Here is a 19,403-nt window from a genome sequence, read left to right as displayed (position 1 = left end):
CTGGCTTCTTTTTGCTCAAGGCTAGCACTCTGCCGCTTGAGCCACAGCGCCACTTCTGGCCGTTTTCTGTATATGTGGTGCTGGGGAATCGAACCCAGTGCCTCATGTATACGAGGCAAGCTCTCTTGTCACTAGGCCATATCCCCAGCCCCCTGTATATGTTCTTGATACATTGTATATTGTATATATGTCTACCTGACCTAGAGAAGGGAAAAAAAAACAGGGCGTAAGATATCACAAGAAATGTACACACTGCCCTACTATGTAACTGTACCCTTTTTGCACAACACCTTGTCAAAAAAAAATTGTGTTCAATTAATAAATAAATTAAATTATAAAAAAAAAGAAGGAGAAAAGGGGGAGAAGGATGGGGAGGGGTGACATTGATTGAGATGCATTGTACTCAAAAACAGACTTGTTGAATGAAGCACCTTTGTATATAATTTTTAACTTATATAATAAATAAAGCCAAGGGACTGTCTGGGGGGAAAAAAAGAATCACTGGGCCTTAAAAAGCTAAGATTCTCAGAACATTTTATGTATTAGATAATATAATAACTTCCTTTTATTTTGAAGTGGTGAGCCAGCTTCTATAGAAGTTTTATTATAATGTAGTTAATAACAAAATACAGCAAGCCTGGAGCAGGTGAGTCACACCTGTAATACTAACTGCTCAGGAGGCACAGACCTGGATGATTGAAGTTCAAAGCCAGTCTGGGCAGAAAAGCATGTGAGGTTCCATCTCCAGAATGACAATTGGCAGTGTAGCTCAAGTGGTAGAGCACTAGCTGGACAAGAAGTACAAGTAGAGCACCAGGCCTCAAGTTCAGACCCTGGTACTGACAAAAACAAATGAAATCAGATAGAGCAGAAACATTATTTTATACATTAAATATATGAAAATTACTAGTACTAATATGACAGAAAGTGATTTTTTTAAAGAATCATATATCAGAAATATAAATGTATTAAACCAGTGCCTCAGGACCTTTAAACGTGATGTTTCTTACTTTCTGAAGTGCTCATTTGGGTTCTTTGTTCTGACACACTCTTGACTCCTTCAGTCTTGGCTTATATACAGTTTAATCCAAGAAGGTATCATGACCTCCTTCCTCTTAATCCTGACCCTTGGCTCCTGATCTTCATCCTAACCCAGGTTAAGCTTGTATTTGTTCTCAGGGCTCCCTTCATTTCTTTATAATATTCACCAATGTTGTAAGTTCTAGTTCATGTTTATTTAACCCACAATCCCTCAAACTTCATGAGGGCAAGATCTTGTTTAGAGTTGTGTCCTCTCTGGCAGTGCCTAATAACAGTAAAGATAGTGAGCCAGTGCTGGTGCCCAAGCAGACAGGGTAGTATGAGATTCTTATCTCTTTTTTTTTTTTTTTTTTTTGCCAGTCCTGGGGCTTGGACTCTGGGCCTGAGCACTGTCCCTGGCTTCTTTTTGCTCAAGGCTAGCACTCTGCCACTTGAGCCACAGCGCCACTTCTGGCCATTTTCTGTATATGTGGTGCTGGAGAATTGAACCCAGGGCCTCATGTATACAAAGCAAGCACTCTTGCCACTAGGCCATATCCCCAACCCCTTATTTTTGACACATATTATAAGAGAAGTTTTTTTTGTTTGTTTGTTTTGCCTGTCCTAGGGCTTGAACTCAGTGCCTGGGCACTGTCCCTGAGCTTCTCTGTGCTCAAGGCTAGCACTCTACCATTTGAGCCATAGCACCACTTTGGGCTTTTTCTGTTTTATGTGGTACTGAGGAATCGAACCCAGGGCTTCATACGTGCTAGGCAAGCACTCTACCACTAAGCCACAATCCTAGCCCCACAAGAAAACAAATAATTTTAAATTTATTGTCAAAGTGATGGACAGAGGGGTTACAGTTTCATACGTAAGGCAGTGAGTACATTTCTTAGCACACTTGTTACCTCCTCCCTCTTTTTCTCCTACCTTCCCTCCTCCCCTACTCCCTCCCCCCTAGAAGAAAAAATTTTAAGGCTCTGATATAGTATAACATATTCCGGGCCTGCTGTTTTTCTAATTATATTATGTTTGTTTTTTTTTTTTTTACAGTTCAAACGATATGTCAATAAACTTCGAAGCAAGAGTACAGTTTTCAAAAAGAAGCATCAGATAATAGCTGAGTTTAAAGCTGAATTTGGTCTCTTGCAGAGGACTGAAGAACTTCTTAAGCAGCGTTATGAAAATATTCAACATCAACTGGTAATGAAGTGTTACCTTGGGCTGCTAAAAATATAAATGCCAGGAGGTTTAAAAATACAAATTCCAGTGGGTTTTTATTTGTTTGTTTTTTGTTTTTGCTGGTCCTGGGGCTTAAACTCTGTGCTTGGGCACTGTTTCTGAGCTTTATGCTCAAGGCTAACACTTTACCACATTGAGCCACAATTCCACTTCTGGCTTTTTTGGTTGTTAAATGGAGATAAGAGTCTCCTAGACTTTTCCTGCTTGGCCTGGCTTTGAACCTCGGTCCTCAGAACTCAACTTCCTGAGTAGCTAGGATTATAGGCGTGAGCCACTAGTGGTCAATGGGTTGCAGCTTTTTATTGAAGTCTTTGTTTTTATTGGAAAAGCATAACATTAATTTTCTGATTAATGATGGAGTTGTGTTGTAAGCTGATTCATTTATTTTTAATGCAGTGGTAAGCATTTCTGTTTATAAATATGTGTGCTGACTTCAGGATTAATAGAAGTTGAAGTCCAAGTAGATTTTCCTTTGGTTAACTAGTTACTCTGAGTAAAAGTGCCATACCAAGAGAGTAACTAAAATATTTATCATGGCTTCCTGAGCAGAAGCATGTACTTTTAAGGCACTTTGAAATGCCCCATCTGGGAAAGCCTGTGTGGAGACGCCACAGGCTTCTTCCTTATGTGTATGTCTTGCTTATCAAGAGTTAAGCTCAGGACAGTCAGCAGCAAAGCTGTTCTCATTGTGGAAGATAGTTCCTCGAGTTTTCTAGGGTTCACATTTTTTCTTCTTATTCATGGGAAATTACTTCTTCAGGATACTAGCAATAATCTGGTAGAAATAAATGAAATTTTACCCAGTTGTGATTCTCTTTTTAGTGGACAGTGTGAACTCTTCAGTTTCATGCTAATGAGTATTGTTTGCTACTTGAGAATTTAAGATTGAAAATTTACTGCAAATTTACCATGGATTCTCACAACACTAATTTCAAATTGTTAGTAGGAACTACATTATCTTTATTTACTTCAAATTGTTTTCTAATTCTCATTGTGATTTTTTTTTTTTTGCCTACTTATTGTTCCTTAAAGTCAGACATTTTGGGATTTCCAGGTTACTTGTCTGGTAGTGTAATAGGGTCCCCCCAAGGGAGGGGACCACAATATAATGGGGCCCAAGGGGGGCGGGAATCCCCCATTTCTCCAAGAGTCCACCGCTCAGAGACAGTCTCAAGTAAAAAAATGGATTTATTGGGGAAGTAAAAAGTATATTGACTGGCCAGGGTCATGGCCCAGACTCGGAGCTGGGACTGCAACTGTAAAAAGCAGGCTGGCTGTCCAGGGCTGCAGCCCAGACTTGGGAGCTGGGACCGGGAGCCTTGGGCCACACTCTGGGTCTGGTTATAAAGGCAAATACTGAGGTGCCAGACTTTGAAGTCAGGCCCCACCACGTGAACCCCATTTTAGAATTGAACCCTGAGCCAATCAGATTTGTACCTGTGTTCTAATCTCGCTTGCACAGCTGATTGTTGTAACCTTGTTCTTTGCCTTTATAAGCCCTGTGTAATCACAGCTCGGGGCTTCCTCCTAACCTCCGCTGTGTCGGTGGGTAGGACGAGGCCCGAGTTGGCAGCTCGTTAAATAAAGCCTTGCCTTGCTTTTGCATTTCGGAGTGTCTGAATCTCGGTGGTCTTCTTGGGGGTGGTCTTGCGACTTGGCACAACATTTGGGGTTTCGTCCGGGATAGCCCCAGAGACCCCGAGATCCCAGACTCCGAAGGTAAGAAAACAGCGGCTTATGCTTGTAGGGCGCGAGTCAGTTTGGTTTTTGGCTGGAACTGACCAGGAGGGCCTCCTAAACGAGACTCAACCCGCCCACCTTGTACTTGGGTCTGCTCCTTCTGCTTATCTGGCAGGAGGTTGTGAGCCAACTCGGGTCCACTCCTTCTGCACCCTTGCAGGAGGTTGTGGGCCAACTCGGGTCCATTCCTTCTGCACTCTTGTAGGAGGTTGTGGGCCAGCTTGGGAGATCTCCAACTCGTAGCTTTTCTTAGGCCTGTATGTTTTCCTCCTTTTGTATTACATATGATCAGAGCTATGGATAACGTTCTACTTGATCCTAGCTCACTGGAGGGAGGTTAAGGAGATAGCTCATTTTTGTGTGTTTCTTTCTTGCACTGTGCCTGACTGACAAACGGACGCCCCTGAGTCAGCCTGAAGAAGTTACAGAAGATGGATGATCTTCACCCATCAGCCCCCCTTTAAAATCAAGGGACCAGAGTTGTTTTTGGGAAGATGAGGCAGGATAAACTAGAGGCATGCAAAACAGAGGTACAGAGACTATTCTTGTAAGAAATGGTGACAGGCCCTTTGGTTACTACATTGGGCCCTACTGGCCCATGCCTTACCTCTATATCATCCCCTAGACATGCAAGCCATTGAAATGGACAGAATGGAGCCATGATTGGCTCCCAAGGTACCAAAAAGAAAAAGGGGGAAATGAGGTGCCAGACTTTGAAGTCAGGCCCCACCACATGAACCCCATTTTAGAATCGAACCCTGAGCCAATCAGATTTGTACCTGTGTTCTAATCTCGCTTGCACAGCTGATTGTTGTAACCTTGTTCTTTGCCTTTATAAGCCCTGTGTAATCACAGCTCGGGGCTTCCTCCTAAACTCCGCTGTGTCGGTGGGTAGGACGAGGCCCGAGTTGGCAGCTCGTTAAATAAAGCCTTGCCTTGCTTTTGCATTTCGGAGTGTCTGAATCTCGGTGGTCTTCTTGGGGGTGGTCTTGCGACTTGGCACAACAATACCACATAGTCAAGCGTGCCACACAGAGGTGGCCAATGAGGTTACAACACTTACAGAGCATGCCAGGTCACACGCAGGTGGCCAATGGGGTTACAATCTGCCTTATAGTAACTGTTCGAACCATTTTAGTTTGACTGGGCCCATGGATTTGGCGGGCTCACATAATGCAGGTGGATGCGCCTACTCAAGGGAGGGCACAGGTTTAACCTTGAATGTTCCACTACTCAAGTGGTCAAGCAGTTTACACAATCTTATCACAGCCTAAGGGAACTTCCCTGGGTAGGGCGGGGGGGATCTTGGTGAAGATGGAGTCAACTTCTGCTCTCTTTAACTAATCTGAAATGGAGTCACTCTGATACCCCTCAACAGCCAATGATGGTGCTGGCCAAATCTGACCTCCATATTACAGTAGGAATTTGTAGCTCCACTATACCAACTGCAGTTACTACCATCATTTCATTCTCTACTAAGCTCCAGGTGCTAGTATATTATACTTCTCTACCACAGTCCATGTGCCTATGGGCTTTATGCTTTGCTTTATCCCCATTGGTTCCCATTATTTTTCTTTCTGTGATTTTTCTGTTTTTTTCCCCTCCTATGCTATCTTGTAATTTATTCATCCTCTTTGTGTGTGCCTAGTCTATTTAATCCATCTTTTGAATTCTTAATATCAGTTATTATATTTCTCAGTTCTACAATTTCCATTTGACTTTTGTAGATTTCAGTTGTACTTTCCAACTTTTCATTTATTTTCTTGAATATATTAATCTATTGAACTATTTTAAAGTTTCTGTCTGATAAATTCACTCAAGTATCTTATTTCTATTGTATTTTTTCTCTTTTTTTGAGTCATCTTAGGTTTTAAGATTCCAACCCCACTCTCCCTCACACCATAGTTGTTTACTTATTTATTTATATACTGCTGTGTACTGTGTGGAGGAAGAGACTTTTTCCTCCATTTTGTTCACTATGAACACTGGTGCATAGAACTGGGTTTGGCACATTTGAGTGTTCAATAAATACTAATGAGTGAACAAACATAATTGATCACTTGAGAATTCATGTATTTGCCAAGTGTTTATTGAGTGCATCCTGTGTTTCAGTCTGTATTAGGTATGTAGCATTTTTCCAAAGCCTACAAATGGAAATACTCTCTCTGCACCTAAAGCTACCATGGTAAAATTTAGTGTATGTTTATAACATGGAAAGGCTTATAATTGAGTGAAATAATAATTGAAGTCAATGAAAACTCTTTTGGATTCTAAACTTTTTAACAGAAGTATGAAGTGGTCATACTTCTTATGGAAACCAGCAACAGATTGACCATTTTGTGGGCTCTTTGATTCTTACAGCAAACCATGGAGGAAAAGAAGGGTATATCCGGCTACAGTTATACACAAGAAGAGCTAGAAAGGGTGTCGGCACTGAAGAGTGAAGTGGATGAAATGAAAGGCCGAACCTTGGATGACATGTCGGAAATGGTGATTATACTTTCCTTGTGTTTATTTCCATCTCTGCACAATGTTTATAATCTTTTATGTGCTTCTATCAATAGCTTTAAATTTTTTCCATTCTAATAAGGTTGTCTTAACTACTGGTAGTTTATATATTTTGTGGTTTTTGAGACGTGCAAGTTAAGTGATGTTAAAAAATATTTGTGATAAAAATAACTTTTCTCAAATCATACCATCCTACCTGATAAAATTACTTTATTTTCATGGGTAAGCTTAGTATCTTTCCACATTCAAGATGCTATTAGACTAGAATACACAGTTCATTTTCACCAGCATCATAATGTTGAAATCAGAAGAAAAAAGAGAAAACATCATACACCAAATAATAACGATGACATTTTTTTCTGACCTTTTGGTAAGTAGCCACTTGCAAATTCCCAGAGTCCTCGTGTTCATCTTGGGCATTCCCCCAGAACTTTTTGAATTTCATAGAAATGTAACTCCCCAAAAGACTCAAATTTTGCTGAGCACTGGTAGCTCTTGCCTACAATTCTAGCTACTCAAGTGGCTGAGATATGAGGATTGAGGTTTGTTATACTAGAGACTCTTCAGTTAATCAGCTAAAAGCCAGAAGAAGAGCTGTGGTTCAAGTGGTAGAGTACCAACCATGAGCAAAAAGTTGTGAGTAAAAAAGGCAAGAGAGAGTTTGAGGTTTACAACTCAAGCCCTAATTCCAGCACACAAAAATAGAATTTGAGCTGGGCACTGCTAACTCACGTCTATAATCCTAGCTACTCAGGAGGCAGAGACCTGAGGATCACAGTTCAAAGCCAGCCCAGGCAGGAAAATCTGTGAGAATCTTCTCTCCAATTAACCACCAGAAAACCAGAAGTGGTACTGTGGCTCAAGTGGTAGAGTGCTATCCTTGAGCAGAAGAGCTCAGAGCTCAGGGACAGTGCCCAGGCCCCACACCCAACAAAAAGAGAGGGGGGAAAAAAGAATTTGAATGGAAGAAGCCTCAAGACCTTCTTTATTCCTATACCTAGTAGGTTTTCTAATTGATCATTACCTTTACCACTCAAATTAAGTGTTTTGAACATTACTCCATATATATGTACATCTCTGCTTCCAGCTTTTTGGTGGTTAAGAGATAAGACTCATGGGTTGGGAATGTGGCTTAGAGGTAGAGTGCTTGCCTAGGATACATAAAGCCCTGGGTCCAATTCTTCAGCACCACATAAACAGGAAAAGCCAGAGTGGCGCTGTGGCTCAAGTAGTAGAGTGCTAACCTTGAGCCAAAGGAAGCCACGGACAGTGCTCAGGCCCTGAGTTCAAGCCCCAGGACTGGCAAAAAAGAGAGAGAGAGAACATTTTGATTGGCTAAATGATACTCTATCTTGCCAAGATAATAAATCTTACTTAACCACTGTTTGGCACCAAACAATTTATGTAGAAATTTTACTCTTTTACACTACAATAAATATTTCTATACATGTAGCATTTTCTTCCTCTTAACTATTTTTTAGACGTATGTGGTTTGTTTAAATGACAGGTAAAAAAACTGAATTCCCTAGTATTGGAAAAGAAGTCAGATCTAGCCCCAGTTATAAAGGAATTACGACAGTTGCGTCAGAAATATCAAGTAAGTGAATTTGTTTTTATGATATTTTTAGTGTTCTGTCTTATTTAGATGTACTAGTTAGACTACTGAATATTTTACCTAGGTAATTATAGAAAATAAATTATTTTTATTGCACTGATCTGATTCTACAAAAGGGAGTAATGTGACCTAGAGGAGGGGTTGTTTATTCTTTTGATTTTGTCATAAATTAATGAGAGAAAGCCAAGAGAGGAATTTAAACTGAAATTCACAAATGCAGCCAGATGAGGTTTTTCCTTTAAATCATGTGCTGTAAGAGCTGTAAATTAAAAATTACATTCTTATGTGGCTAGATAAAAGCTTAGTCTGCCAACGAGTTGTGACAAGTTCACTTTAGATGAATGCATTTACCTTTCTGTGAGGCACGTGTAGGGCATTGCCAACTCAAGACTTGTAACTTACTTATCTTAACCTTTTACAATCATTTATAGCTAGAATGGCATCTTTAAAAAATTATGTTATTTTCTTTGGAGCAGTTTTAGAAATTATATATAATTCAGTGAGACAGTTGCTTATAATTGTAAATGTATGAACAAATTTAGATAGATAGATATGCAATCTGATCATTATTAGTTCCACTGAAATATTTCTTACCTATGTTTTGTTTTTTGCCAGTCCTGGGGCTTGAACTCAGGGCCTGGGCACTGTTCCTGGCTTCTTTTTGCTCAAGGATAGCACTGTTACCATTTGAGCCACAGCGCCACTTCCAGCTTTTTCTATATATGTGGTACTGAGGAATTGAACCCAGGGCTTCCTGTATACGAGGCGAGCACTTTACCAGTAGGCCATATTCCCAGCCCATCTTACGTATTTTTTTTCTTTTTTTTTTTGGCCAGTCCTGGGGCTTGGACTCAGCACCTGAGCACTGTCCCTGGCTTCTTTTTGCTCAAGGCTAGCACTCTGCCACTTGAGCCACAGCGCCACTTCTGGCCATTTTCTGTGTATGTGGTGCTGGGGAATTGAACCCAGGGCCTCGTGTATATGAGGCAAGCACTCTTGCCACTAGGCCATATCCCCAGCCCCATCTTACGTATTTTTAATAAAAGTAAAACCAACCGAGCACCAATAGCTCATTACTGTAATTCTAGCTACTCAGGAGGCTGAGATCTGAGGACTACAGTTCAAAGCCAGGAAAGTCTGTGAGGTTCTGATCTCCAATTAAGCACCAAAAAGCTGGAAGTAGAGCTGTCACTAAAGTGGTAAAGTGCTTAGCTTTGAGCAAAAAGAGCTCAGGGACAGTGCCCAGGTCCTGAGTTCAAGTCCCTAGTACCAGCACAAAAACAAACAGAAAAAACTCATGTTGTTGGCAAATAATTTACAATAGAATTATTTGAAGAGAACAGAAGTTTTTTATTCTTGTGCATTCCCAGTGCACTCTCTAGAGGTATTATCTATTAGTGGGTCCTTATTTATTGTCTAGAAATTTTGTGGGAATTGTAAATGGATAATTATATAGTGACCACCTTAAATTTGTTTTCAAACTTTGTTCTACTTCCTTTTTTTCTGGGGGGTGGGGGATTTGTTGGTCATGTGGCTTGAACTCTGAGCTTGGGTGCTGTCTATGAGCTCTTCAGCTCAAGTTTAGAGCTCTACCACTTGAGCCACTGCCACACTTGTAGTTTTCTGGTGGTTAATTGGAGATAAGAGTCTCACGGACTTTCTTGCCCAGGCTGGCTTTGAACCTCAATCCTCAGATCTCTGCCACCGGCACCAGGCTTGCTGTACTTTCTAAAACATTTTTCTTAATTGCTCCAGGATATAGCTTAGTAGTAGAGCTTATGTGTAAAACATGTGCAAAACCCAGCAATTTTTTTTTTTTTGGCCAGTCGTGGGCCTTGGACTCAGGGCCTGAGCACTGTCCCTGGCTTCTTCCCGCTCAAGGCTAGCACTCTGCCACTTGAGCCACAGCGCCGCTTCTGGCCGTTTTCTGTATATGTGGTGCTGGGGAATCGAACCTAGGGCCTCGTGTATCCGAGGCAGGCACTCTTGCCACTAGGCTATATCCCCAGCCCCCCAGCAATTATTTTGGCATTACTGGGGCTTGACTCAGGGCCTCAAGCTTTTTTGCTCAAGGGCACTCTGCTGTTTGAGCCATGCCTCCATTTCTGATTTTTTTAATGGTCAATAGAAAATAGGAGTCTTGCCAATTTGTCTTCCTGGGATAGCTTTGAACTTTGATTCTCAGATTTCAGCCTCATGGGTAGCTAAGATTATAGATTTCAGCTCTTTTTTGTTTGTGTGCTGTTTTTTTTTTTTTTTTTTTTTGCCAGTCCCGGGCCTTGGACTCAGGGCCTGAGCACTGTCCCTGGCTTCCTTTTGCTCAAGGCTAGCACTCTGCCGCTTGAGCCACAGCGCCCCTTCTGGCCGTTTTCTGTATATGTGGTGCTGGGGAATCGAACCTAGGGCCTCGTGTATCCGAGGCAGGCACTCTTGCCACTAGGCCATATCCCCAGCCCCTGTGTGCTGTTTTTTGAGATAAGACTTTGCTTCTTGACCAGGCCTATGCCTATACAGTATGCCTATTGTGAGTTTCCTGTCATATCTGGAATGACAAGCACAGGCCACCACACCAGGCTTTGGGTTGAGAATATTTCCAACTCTGCTGCCTAGGCTGGCTTCAAACCACCATCTTTCTGTTCTTTTTGTTTGTTTTTGCCAGTCCTGGGGCTTAGACTCAGGGCACTGTTCCTGGCTTCTTTTTTTTTTTTAATTAAATTTTATTGACAAGGTGTTGTGCAAAGTTACATTGTTCCTGGCTTCTTTTTGCTCAAGGCTAGTACTCTGCCACTTGAGCCACAGCTCCACTTCTGGCTTTTTCTTTAGGCCTAATAGGAGGTAAGAGTCTCACAAACTTTCCTGCCCCAACTGACTCTCAGCTTCCTACATAGCTAGAATTACATGTATGAGGGGCTTGGGATATGGCCTAGTGGCAAGAGTGCTTGCCTTGTACACGTGAGGCCCTGGGTTCAGTTCCCCAGCACCACATGTATAGAAAATGGCCAGAAGTGGTGCTGTGGCTCAAGTGGCAGAGTGCTAGCCTTGAGCAAAAAGAAGCCAGGGACAGTGCTCAGGCCCTGAGTCCAAGCCCCAGGACTGGCAAAAAAAAAAAAAAAAGAATTACATGTATGAGCCACCGGTGCCCAGCATATCCTTATTTTTTCACTATATTATGTACATCCTACTTGTTATGCTCTTTCTTTTGCTGAGTTGGTTCTTTTTTTTTTTTATCCCCCCATCATTTTAAAATAGTCTGGCTTCTTTTTTCCTTTACTATTCTTATGATTCTAATATGGTGTACTTTTTAAGTATTTATCATATATTTCTGACATAATAAGATCTAAAGTTAATGATCATTTTCCAGTATTACAGGAACTTAGAATAGTTTCCTTCTTCTTTCTACATCTTTGAGAGCCCTTGTCACTGTGGTTTTTATGGTCACTTCCTGTGTAGCTCTCACACAGCCAGCGGTTCTCACTTGTTGTGCCTCATTCTTTCCTTCTGGCCCAGTTTTCCTTCTTCCTGAAAGTCTGTTTCCGTGGGATTTTGTTTTGTTTTGTTTTTCCATAGTTGTCTCAGTGAAGAATCACTACAGTAAGTAATCCATCTTTTAAAAAAAATCCTTTTTGGTTTTTTTTTTTGGTAAATAATGGTTCCAGAAGTTTTTTCACTATTTCATCTGCTAAAGGATCTGCTCTTAGTTCTCATTTCTTTTTAGATAATGTACATCTAATAATTGGTTTTAATATTTTTATATTTTTCTTTAAAGCTGTCCAAGTTTTACTACCATAACCTAAATACCATTTTGTTGTTGTTGTTGTTCATGGGGCTTGAACTCAGGGCCTGAGTACTGTCCCTGAGCTCTTTCACTCAAGGATAACACTCTACCATCTTGAGCCACAGTGCCAGTTATGGTTTTTGAGCAGTTTATTGAAGATAAGAATCTCATGGGGACTTTTCTGTGCAGGCTGGCTTTGAACTGCAATCCTCAGATCTCAGTCTCCTGAGTAGCTAGGATTACAGATGTGAGCCACCAGCATCCAGCCATAACCTAACTTCTATTTACTCTGCTAGGATTTGTATGTTATACCTTCCCTTAATTCTGGAACAATTCCACATAATACCTTCAGATAGCTTCTTACCCATTTTTAGTCTGTTTTTCAGCCACTCTGATTAGATAAATGTCAGACATCTATTCTGTTCCTTATTGTTTAACCTTGTCATATTTTTGTCTCTGCGTTGAGTGTTGGGGTAATTTCTTCTGATGCCTTTTCTACTTCTCTCAGTTATTTCTTCAGCATTGTCTAATCCCAGATCTTTGGGGTTTGTTTTTTTGTTTTGTTTTGTTTTTTGACAGTACAGGGTTTGAAGTCAGGACCCTGTGCTGGTTATTCAGATGCTCTTCTACTCTTCCACCCTTTTTCTATGCTGATTATATTTGAGTAGGATTTCATTTCCTGTCCAGGCAAGTGAGTAGACCACAATCTGCCTATTGTATGCTTTCTGTGTTAGGTGGAATAACTGATGCATGACTATGCTCAGCTTCTTCTTGAAGTGGAATCTTATGGACTTTTCTGCCCAGAGCTAGGCCAGAACTATCATTAGCCTCATAGCTAGGATTACAGGTGTGAACCATTGCTCCCAGCTGTTGGTTGAGATAGGGTCTTGTGAACTTTTTGCCTGGGCTTTTTGCCAAACTGTGGCTTCTTCCATTCTCCCAAGTAGCTAGGACTATAAGGCACTATCGCCAGGTTCCATCCACTCAATTTTTAATTTAAATTACTATCTTTTAATTTTTTCCTCATTATATTATGTGTATGTGGGTATGTGTATGTGTGTGTGTGTTCACACATTTGCATGCACTACTAGGGCTTGTACTCTTAGTTTTTTTGTTTGTTTGTTTTTTGTTTTGTTTTGTTTTGCCAGTCCTGGGCCTTGGACTCAGGGCCTGAGCACTGTCCCTGGCTTCTTTTTGCTCAAGGCTAGCACTCTGCCACTTGAGTCACAGCGCCACTTCTGGCCATTTTCTGTATACGTGGTGCTGGGGAATCGAACCCAGGGCTTCAAGTATACGAGGCAAGCGCTCTTGCCATTAGGCCATATCCCCAGCCCTGTTTTTTGTTGTTGTTGTTGTTGTTGTTTTTACTGAAATTAGCATTCTACCACCTGATCCACACCTCCACCTTCTGGCTTTTTACTGGTTAATTGGAGATAGGAGTTTCTTGGATTTGTCTGCCCAGGATGGCCTCCTAAGTAGCCAGGATTCCAGGTGTGAGCTACCGGTGTCCTCCTGTGTGCTGAGATTATATGCATGTACCACTATACTCAAAAGATTTTGTCTCTTGAATCCTGGCAACTCAGGGCAGAGAATGTGTTCCTCCAGATATTTTTTTGCAATTATTCTGCCATATGTTTTAGAAATATCACAAGCTGGAAGCTAATTTTGAGCTAATGCTTAGTTTAGAAGCTTGTGGACCTTGTAGGTTGAAAATTTAAATCTCAAACATACCTGGGCTCAGATCACCTTTTCATTTGCCTTTGTGGCAGCAGAGCTGCGTACTGATAAATTTGTCCATCAGACTCATGGGTCAAAGGGGTCTCATTAGCTATTGCATCTCATCTTGTTTAGAGGCACAGCACCTTCCTAATTATGTAGCATCTGTCTCCCACCTAGCGTGTGAATGACTGCCAGCCTGGAAAGCCTCTATCTTTGGGTCATTTTGGTATATCAAAACCACATCCTTTTTCCTATAATCTTTCATTCTGTTCTAGTCACACTTATATGCACACAACAGAGGCAGCAAATGCAATATTCCTCATCTATGGTAACTCCCATTCCCAAGGAAACAGTTGTGGGAAAACAAGGTCACACTCGGGCTAGTAGCAGCCCTTACTCACAGGTTGAAAGCAACTTGGATTTAATACTGGGTGTTCAGTTCTAGCTTCCCACTCTGCACTGACCTAGAGCTTTTCTTCTGTCCTGCCTAGACTTTAAAATCACTTGATACTCAAACCAGCTCACCCCATGCATTTCCCTAGGAAGAGCCAATATGTAATCTCTTGTTTCTGGTCCTGGTAACTTCCTCTTTGTTGAGAATTCAATTCAGCTCTGCACATAAATATATATTTGCTCTACCTTACCAAGCATCTGTAGATACTTTCAACCTTCCGAAGTATTTGTAGCACATTTTCAGATTATCTCATTCAAAATATTGCAGTAGAATCAACTTTAAAATTACTAAAATAGCCTGAACAGAAAGTTCTAACTGTGCCTTTCTTGAGTAGTATAATCTTTGGCAAGCATGTGGCCTTCCTGAAGGTTCTCCAGACATTGTATGGGTAGTAGTGCCTCCTTTGAGGCCTTGTTGTGCCTTTTAGTTATTGTCAAGGGCCTTGTTCAATGCCCTGGCATTCACAAAGTTCTCCTTATCGCCCACGTCTTCATCCTCCCTCACCACTTCCTAGATCCCTCCAGTAATGCTCACCACTGTGTGTTCCTTAATTGTTCTTCTCTCTGGTTTCTAACCCTTTATACCTAATGTGCTAAAAAACAACAACAAAAAAAAAACCTAGCCCGTTTCCCCTTCTTCACCTTCCTTTAACTATTCTTACTAATCCCTCACATTCAGTTTAGATATTGTTTTCTCCAGGAAGTTATTCCCACTGATCCCCAGCATGGATTAGGTCCATAGAGTACTGTGTGCTTCATTCACCTTGCATCTCACATTGTAGCTACCGCAAAAGCACAAGTACTTGTCTGGGTGTTACTTGAGAGGAAGAATTTTTAGCTGTTTTGTTCATTGTTATATCCCAGCTTCTAATAAGGAGCTTGGCACAGAGCTCAATACATGGTAGCTATTATTCTTATCAGCACCTCCATCTGTCATAATTCTCAAATGTCTGATTGTTGTATAAATAACTCTTAAGTATGCCAAGAAGCTTAGAGTTAAGTTACAAGTCTGACAAGGGCACACATTGTTTTAGGTCCACATTTTAAGGGCTTTGTTTTTTTACTTATTCAATCATTTGCCCTTTTCATACTAGGAACTAACCCAGGAGTGTGACGAAAAGAAAACCCAGTATGATAGCTGTGCAGCAGGCCTTGAAAGCAATCGGTCCAAATTAGAACAGGTAAGAAGAGAATTTTTACTATAACAGTTTAGTAAATACTGCCTGTGAATGCTTTTTTCCACTACATTAATGTCAAAAAAATTCCCAAATCTTTATCACCATCTCCTGCCTGTCTCCTAAGCCCCAGAGATGTTTATTTCTTTGAACTTTATATGTATACTCTGAACTTTTCCATTTGTACCACTACCACCAAATTCTAAGTTCTATCATGTCTTGCTGGATTCCCACAGTGACCTTCTATTGGTGTCCTCCTTTCACATTTGTCTTCCCAAGATTTCTTTTTTTTTTTTTTTTTTAGTTTTTCTTTTTGGCCAGTCCTGGGGCTTGGACTCAGGGCCTAAGCACTGTCCCTGGCTTCTTTTTGCTCAAGGCTAGCACTCTGCCACTTGAGCCACAGCGCCACTTCTGGCCGTTTTTTTCCTGTATATGTGGTGCTGGGGAATTGAACCCAGGGCCTCATGTATACGAGGCAAGTACTCTTGCCACTAGGCTATATCCCCAGCCCCTTCCCAAGATTTCTGTCTATATAAGCAGCCAAAGAAACCTATTTGCAGTTCACAACACTCTGCGCTGGCTTCCACTTGCACTTTGAATGAAACCTAACCAACCTCCACAGAGATCTGCAGGCCCCCACCTGCCTTGTTCCCTTCAGCTCCACCATGTACTGTGCCCCTCATCCATGGAGCCCTTCCACACAGGCCTTCTTCCTAAACTACCAACAGGCTGAGCCCATCACCACTTCTTATGCCTCCTGTTTTTTTGCCTAGTTTTCTTCTAGTTATCAGCTCTCCTCCTGGAGGGCTTCCCTGACCACCCTACCTAATGTTTCCTACTTTCTCCACCCCAGGTAAGCCCATCCTGTCTCTCTGACCTATCCTACTTCTGACTTTTCTTCATGGTCTATCCCTATCTGTAATATCCTTCATTACACGTTGTCTTCTATATGCCAGTCTCCTTATGTGAACAAGGCAGTGCGGACCTGTCTGCCTTACTCACTGCTGTGTCCCCAGCACTTAGACAGCGCTGAGCATACAGCAGACCTTAATAATGGATAACCAAACCTACAGGTTTTAGAGGGATAAGAAAAGTTTCTAGAAAAGATTGCTATCTTTTTAATTAGAATAACTGCGTACATTTAAAGATCAAGAGAGTAAATGACTGATGGTAAATCTTTCATTGTATATTTAAAGTCATTGCTGCATTTGTCTTACTCTTTCAATAATGTTGGTCATTTAAAATGACTTGTTGCAGGAAGTTAGAGGACTCCGGGAAGAATGTCTTCAAGAAGAAAGTAAATACCATTATACAAATTGTATGATTAAGGTAAGACAAAGGAAATGGATTGAAATATTTTCTGAGATTTTTCTATGTCAAAAACTTCCTTGAAACTCGTCTTCCCACTTAGGACCTAGAAGTTCAACTTCGTCGTGCTACTGATGAGATGAAGGCCTATGTCTCCTCCGATCAGCAAGAAAAGAGGAAGGCAATTAGGCAAGTAATATTTTTGTTTCATATTGTTACTTAATGTTGTTATCTATGAAAGTTTTATAAATAACACAGAATTATATAAATTTAGGATATTTAAATATATACTAAAATTTTATTAGAATCTTAAGTATTTTCTGGATATCCCTTTCCTGCTAGGTAGGAATACATAAAATTCTACCTCTTCCTTGCTTATTATTTATGGGATAATATATAATATGTATATATTACTATATATATAAAACAAGAGTTGCAATTTAATCACTTTTAGACCTCAAATTCAGTGGCAATTGATTACACTGAAAATGCTATCCAATCATTGCTATACTTTTTCATCACCCAGACAGAAACTCTATAACCATTAAGCAATAACTCATTAGCCTCTCCTCTCCCCCAGGAATATGAATAATTCGTCATTACTCCTTTATAAGCATTAACTTGGTCTCCTTTTTTTTTTTTTTTTGGCCAGTCCTGGGCCTTGGACTCAGGGCCTGAGCACTGTCCCTGGCTTCTTCCAGCTCAAGGCTAGCACTCTGCCACTTGAGCCACAACGCCGCTTCTGGCCGTTTTCTGTATATGTGGTGCTGGGGAATCGAACCTAGGGCCTCGTGTATCCGAGGCAGGCACTCTTGCCACTAGGCTATATCCCCAGCCCCTTGGCCTCCTTTTAAAGCACAAAGTGGCTAGGACTCCCATCATCTGTCTGCCAATGGTTCATTTTAGCTAGGAACTGTGTGATTACAGTGTGCCAGCCTATTGTATATAAATGCTACTTAGTTATTTTATGGTGATTTTCTTTTTTTTTTGTAATCCTGGCTTGTGATGTACTGTAGTAAATCAAACTCTGCCTTTAAAAATATATTTATAGGGGCTGGGAATATGGCCTAGTGGCAAGAATGCTTGCCTCAGGGCTGGGGATATGGCCTAGTGGCAAGAGTGCCTGCCTCATATACATGAGGCACTGGGTTCAATTCCCCAGCACCACATATACAGAAAATGGCCAGAAGTGGCGCTGTGGCTCAAGTGGCAGAGTGCTATCCTTGAGCAAAAAGAAGCCAGGGACAGTGCTCAGGCCCTGAGTCCAAGCCCCAGGACTGGCCAAAAAAAAAGAATGCTTGCCTCGTATACTTGAGGCCCTGGGTTCGATTCCTCAGCACCACATATAAATAAAATGGCCAGAAGTGGCTCTGTGGCTCAAGTGGCAGAGTGCTAGCCTTGAGCAAAAAAGAAGCCAGGGACAGTGCTCAGGCCCTGAGTTCACAGCCTAAGACTGGCCAAAAAAAAAACAAAAAACAAAACAAAAATATATTTATAGGGCTGGGAATATGACCTAGTGGCAAGAGTGCTTGCCTCGTATATATGAAGCCCTGGGTTCAATTCCCCAGCACCACATATATAGAAAATGGCCAGAAGCGGTGCGGTGGCTCAAGTGGCAGAGTGCTAGCCTTGAGCAAAAAGAAGCCAGAGACAGTGCTCAGGCCCTGGAGTCCAAGGCCCAGGACTGGCAAAAAACAAAACAAAACAAAAATATATTTATAGTTGAATTTCTACTTGTAATAAAATGCAATAATTAAACAAGTAAGCTTTCTTTGCCCATCATCACAATTTAAATGTTTTAATTTACCATCTACTAAAAACCCAACATTGGATTCACTTTTGAGATTTTAAGTGGCAGACACACACACACACACACACACACACTTACATTATAGAAAGGAATCTAAGAAATAGTTTCTTGTAGTCTGAATTTTTTTATATACTGAACTGGAATGCAAACCAGACCAAAAGTGTACTATAAATAGAATGATTGTTTTTTTCTAAAACGCACTCTCATATACTAAATTAAAAATGTCCTTATTTAGATTTTTCATTGAATGTAGACTAACATACACAGATGTAAGGGGAAAAAAATCTCATAATGTATACTGGTGTTAAAGTCTGAGGTGTAAACCACCCAGCAGGTTGCTTGGGCCACAGGAAGAAGAAACCAATTGCTCTAACCTGCCTTGCCAGCGCCTTTCTCTTCTGCCCGCTCCTTTTCCTTGTAATCCAGGGAATGAATCACTCCTTGTGGCTGAGCAGCCAGGGCAAGGAAGTAGTTCCCCTTCATCCTGAAGCGTCACCACCCTGCAAGGCAGACTTGTCTCCCTTCATCTACCTGCTGATCTGGGGATCTCAGTCACATACTTTCACCTCTACTTTCAGATCTGCACAAGGAGTGATTGCTTCAATGTTGCCAAGTTCCAGTCTACATTCTAGCATGCCTTTTTCAACAAAGTAAATAATGGCAGTAAACCCTAAAAAAAAAAAAAAAAAAAGTCTGAGGTGTAACAATATGGACAACTTTTTTTTTTTTTTTTTTGGCCAGTCCTGGGCCTTGGACTCAGGGCCTGAGCACTGTCCCTGGCTTCCTTTTGCTCAAGGCTAGCACTCTGCCACTTGAGCCACAGCGCCACTTCTGGCCGTTTTCTGTATATGTGGTGCTGGGGAATCGAACCCAGGGCCTCATGTATACAAGGCAAGCTCTCTTGCCACTAGGCCATATCCCCAGCCCCAACATTTTCAGTTTTAATGTAAGAAATTTTAAAGTGTACTTTATTTTCAAATAAAAATATAAAAATATATGTAATACTGCACAAAAATGAATGGATTTAAAGTGGGT

At 41.2% G+C, this 19,403-nt stretch overlaps 1 protein-coding gene across 1 annotated transcript in view; it reads left to right on the top strand.

Annotated features, from left to right (window-relative positions):
* Ift81 (intraflagellar transport 81) overlaps positions 1-19,403 on the top strand; it is an 80,498-nt gene that overhangs the window by 50,384 nt on the left and 10,711 nt on the right. Inside the window, 6 exon segments of the mRNA XM_048342975.1 lie at positions 2,077-2,226; positions 6,367-6,495; positions 8,021-8,110; positions 15,170-15,256; positions 16,508-16,579; positions 16,662-16,747. Coding sequence (XP_048198932.1) covers positions 2,077-2,226; positions 6,367-6,495; positions 8,021-8,110; positions 15,170-15,256; positions 16,508-16,579; positions 16,662-16,747 — 614 coding nt within the window.

Source organism: Perognathus longimembris, chromosome 3 (genome assembly GCF_023159225.1).
Source record: "Perognathus longimembris pacificus isolate PPM17 chromosome 3, ASM2315922v1, whole genome shotgun sequence".
Classification (NCBI taxonomy): Eukaryota; Metazoa; Chordata; class Mammalia; order Rodentia; family Heteromyidae; genus Perognathus; species Perognathus longimembris.
The sequence above is the reverse complement of the archived record's forward strand: the minus strand, read 5'-3'. Positions and strand labels throughout refer to the sequence as shown.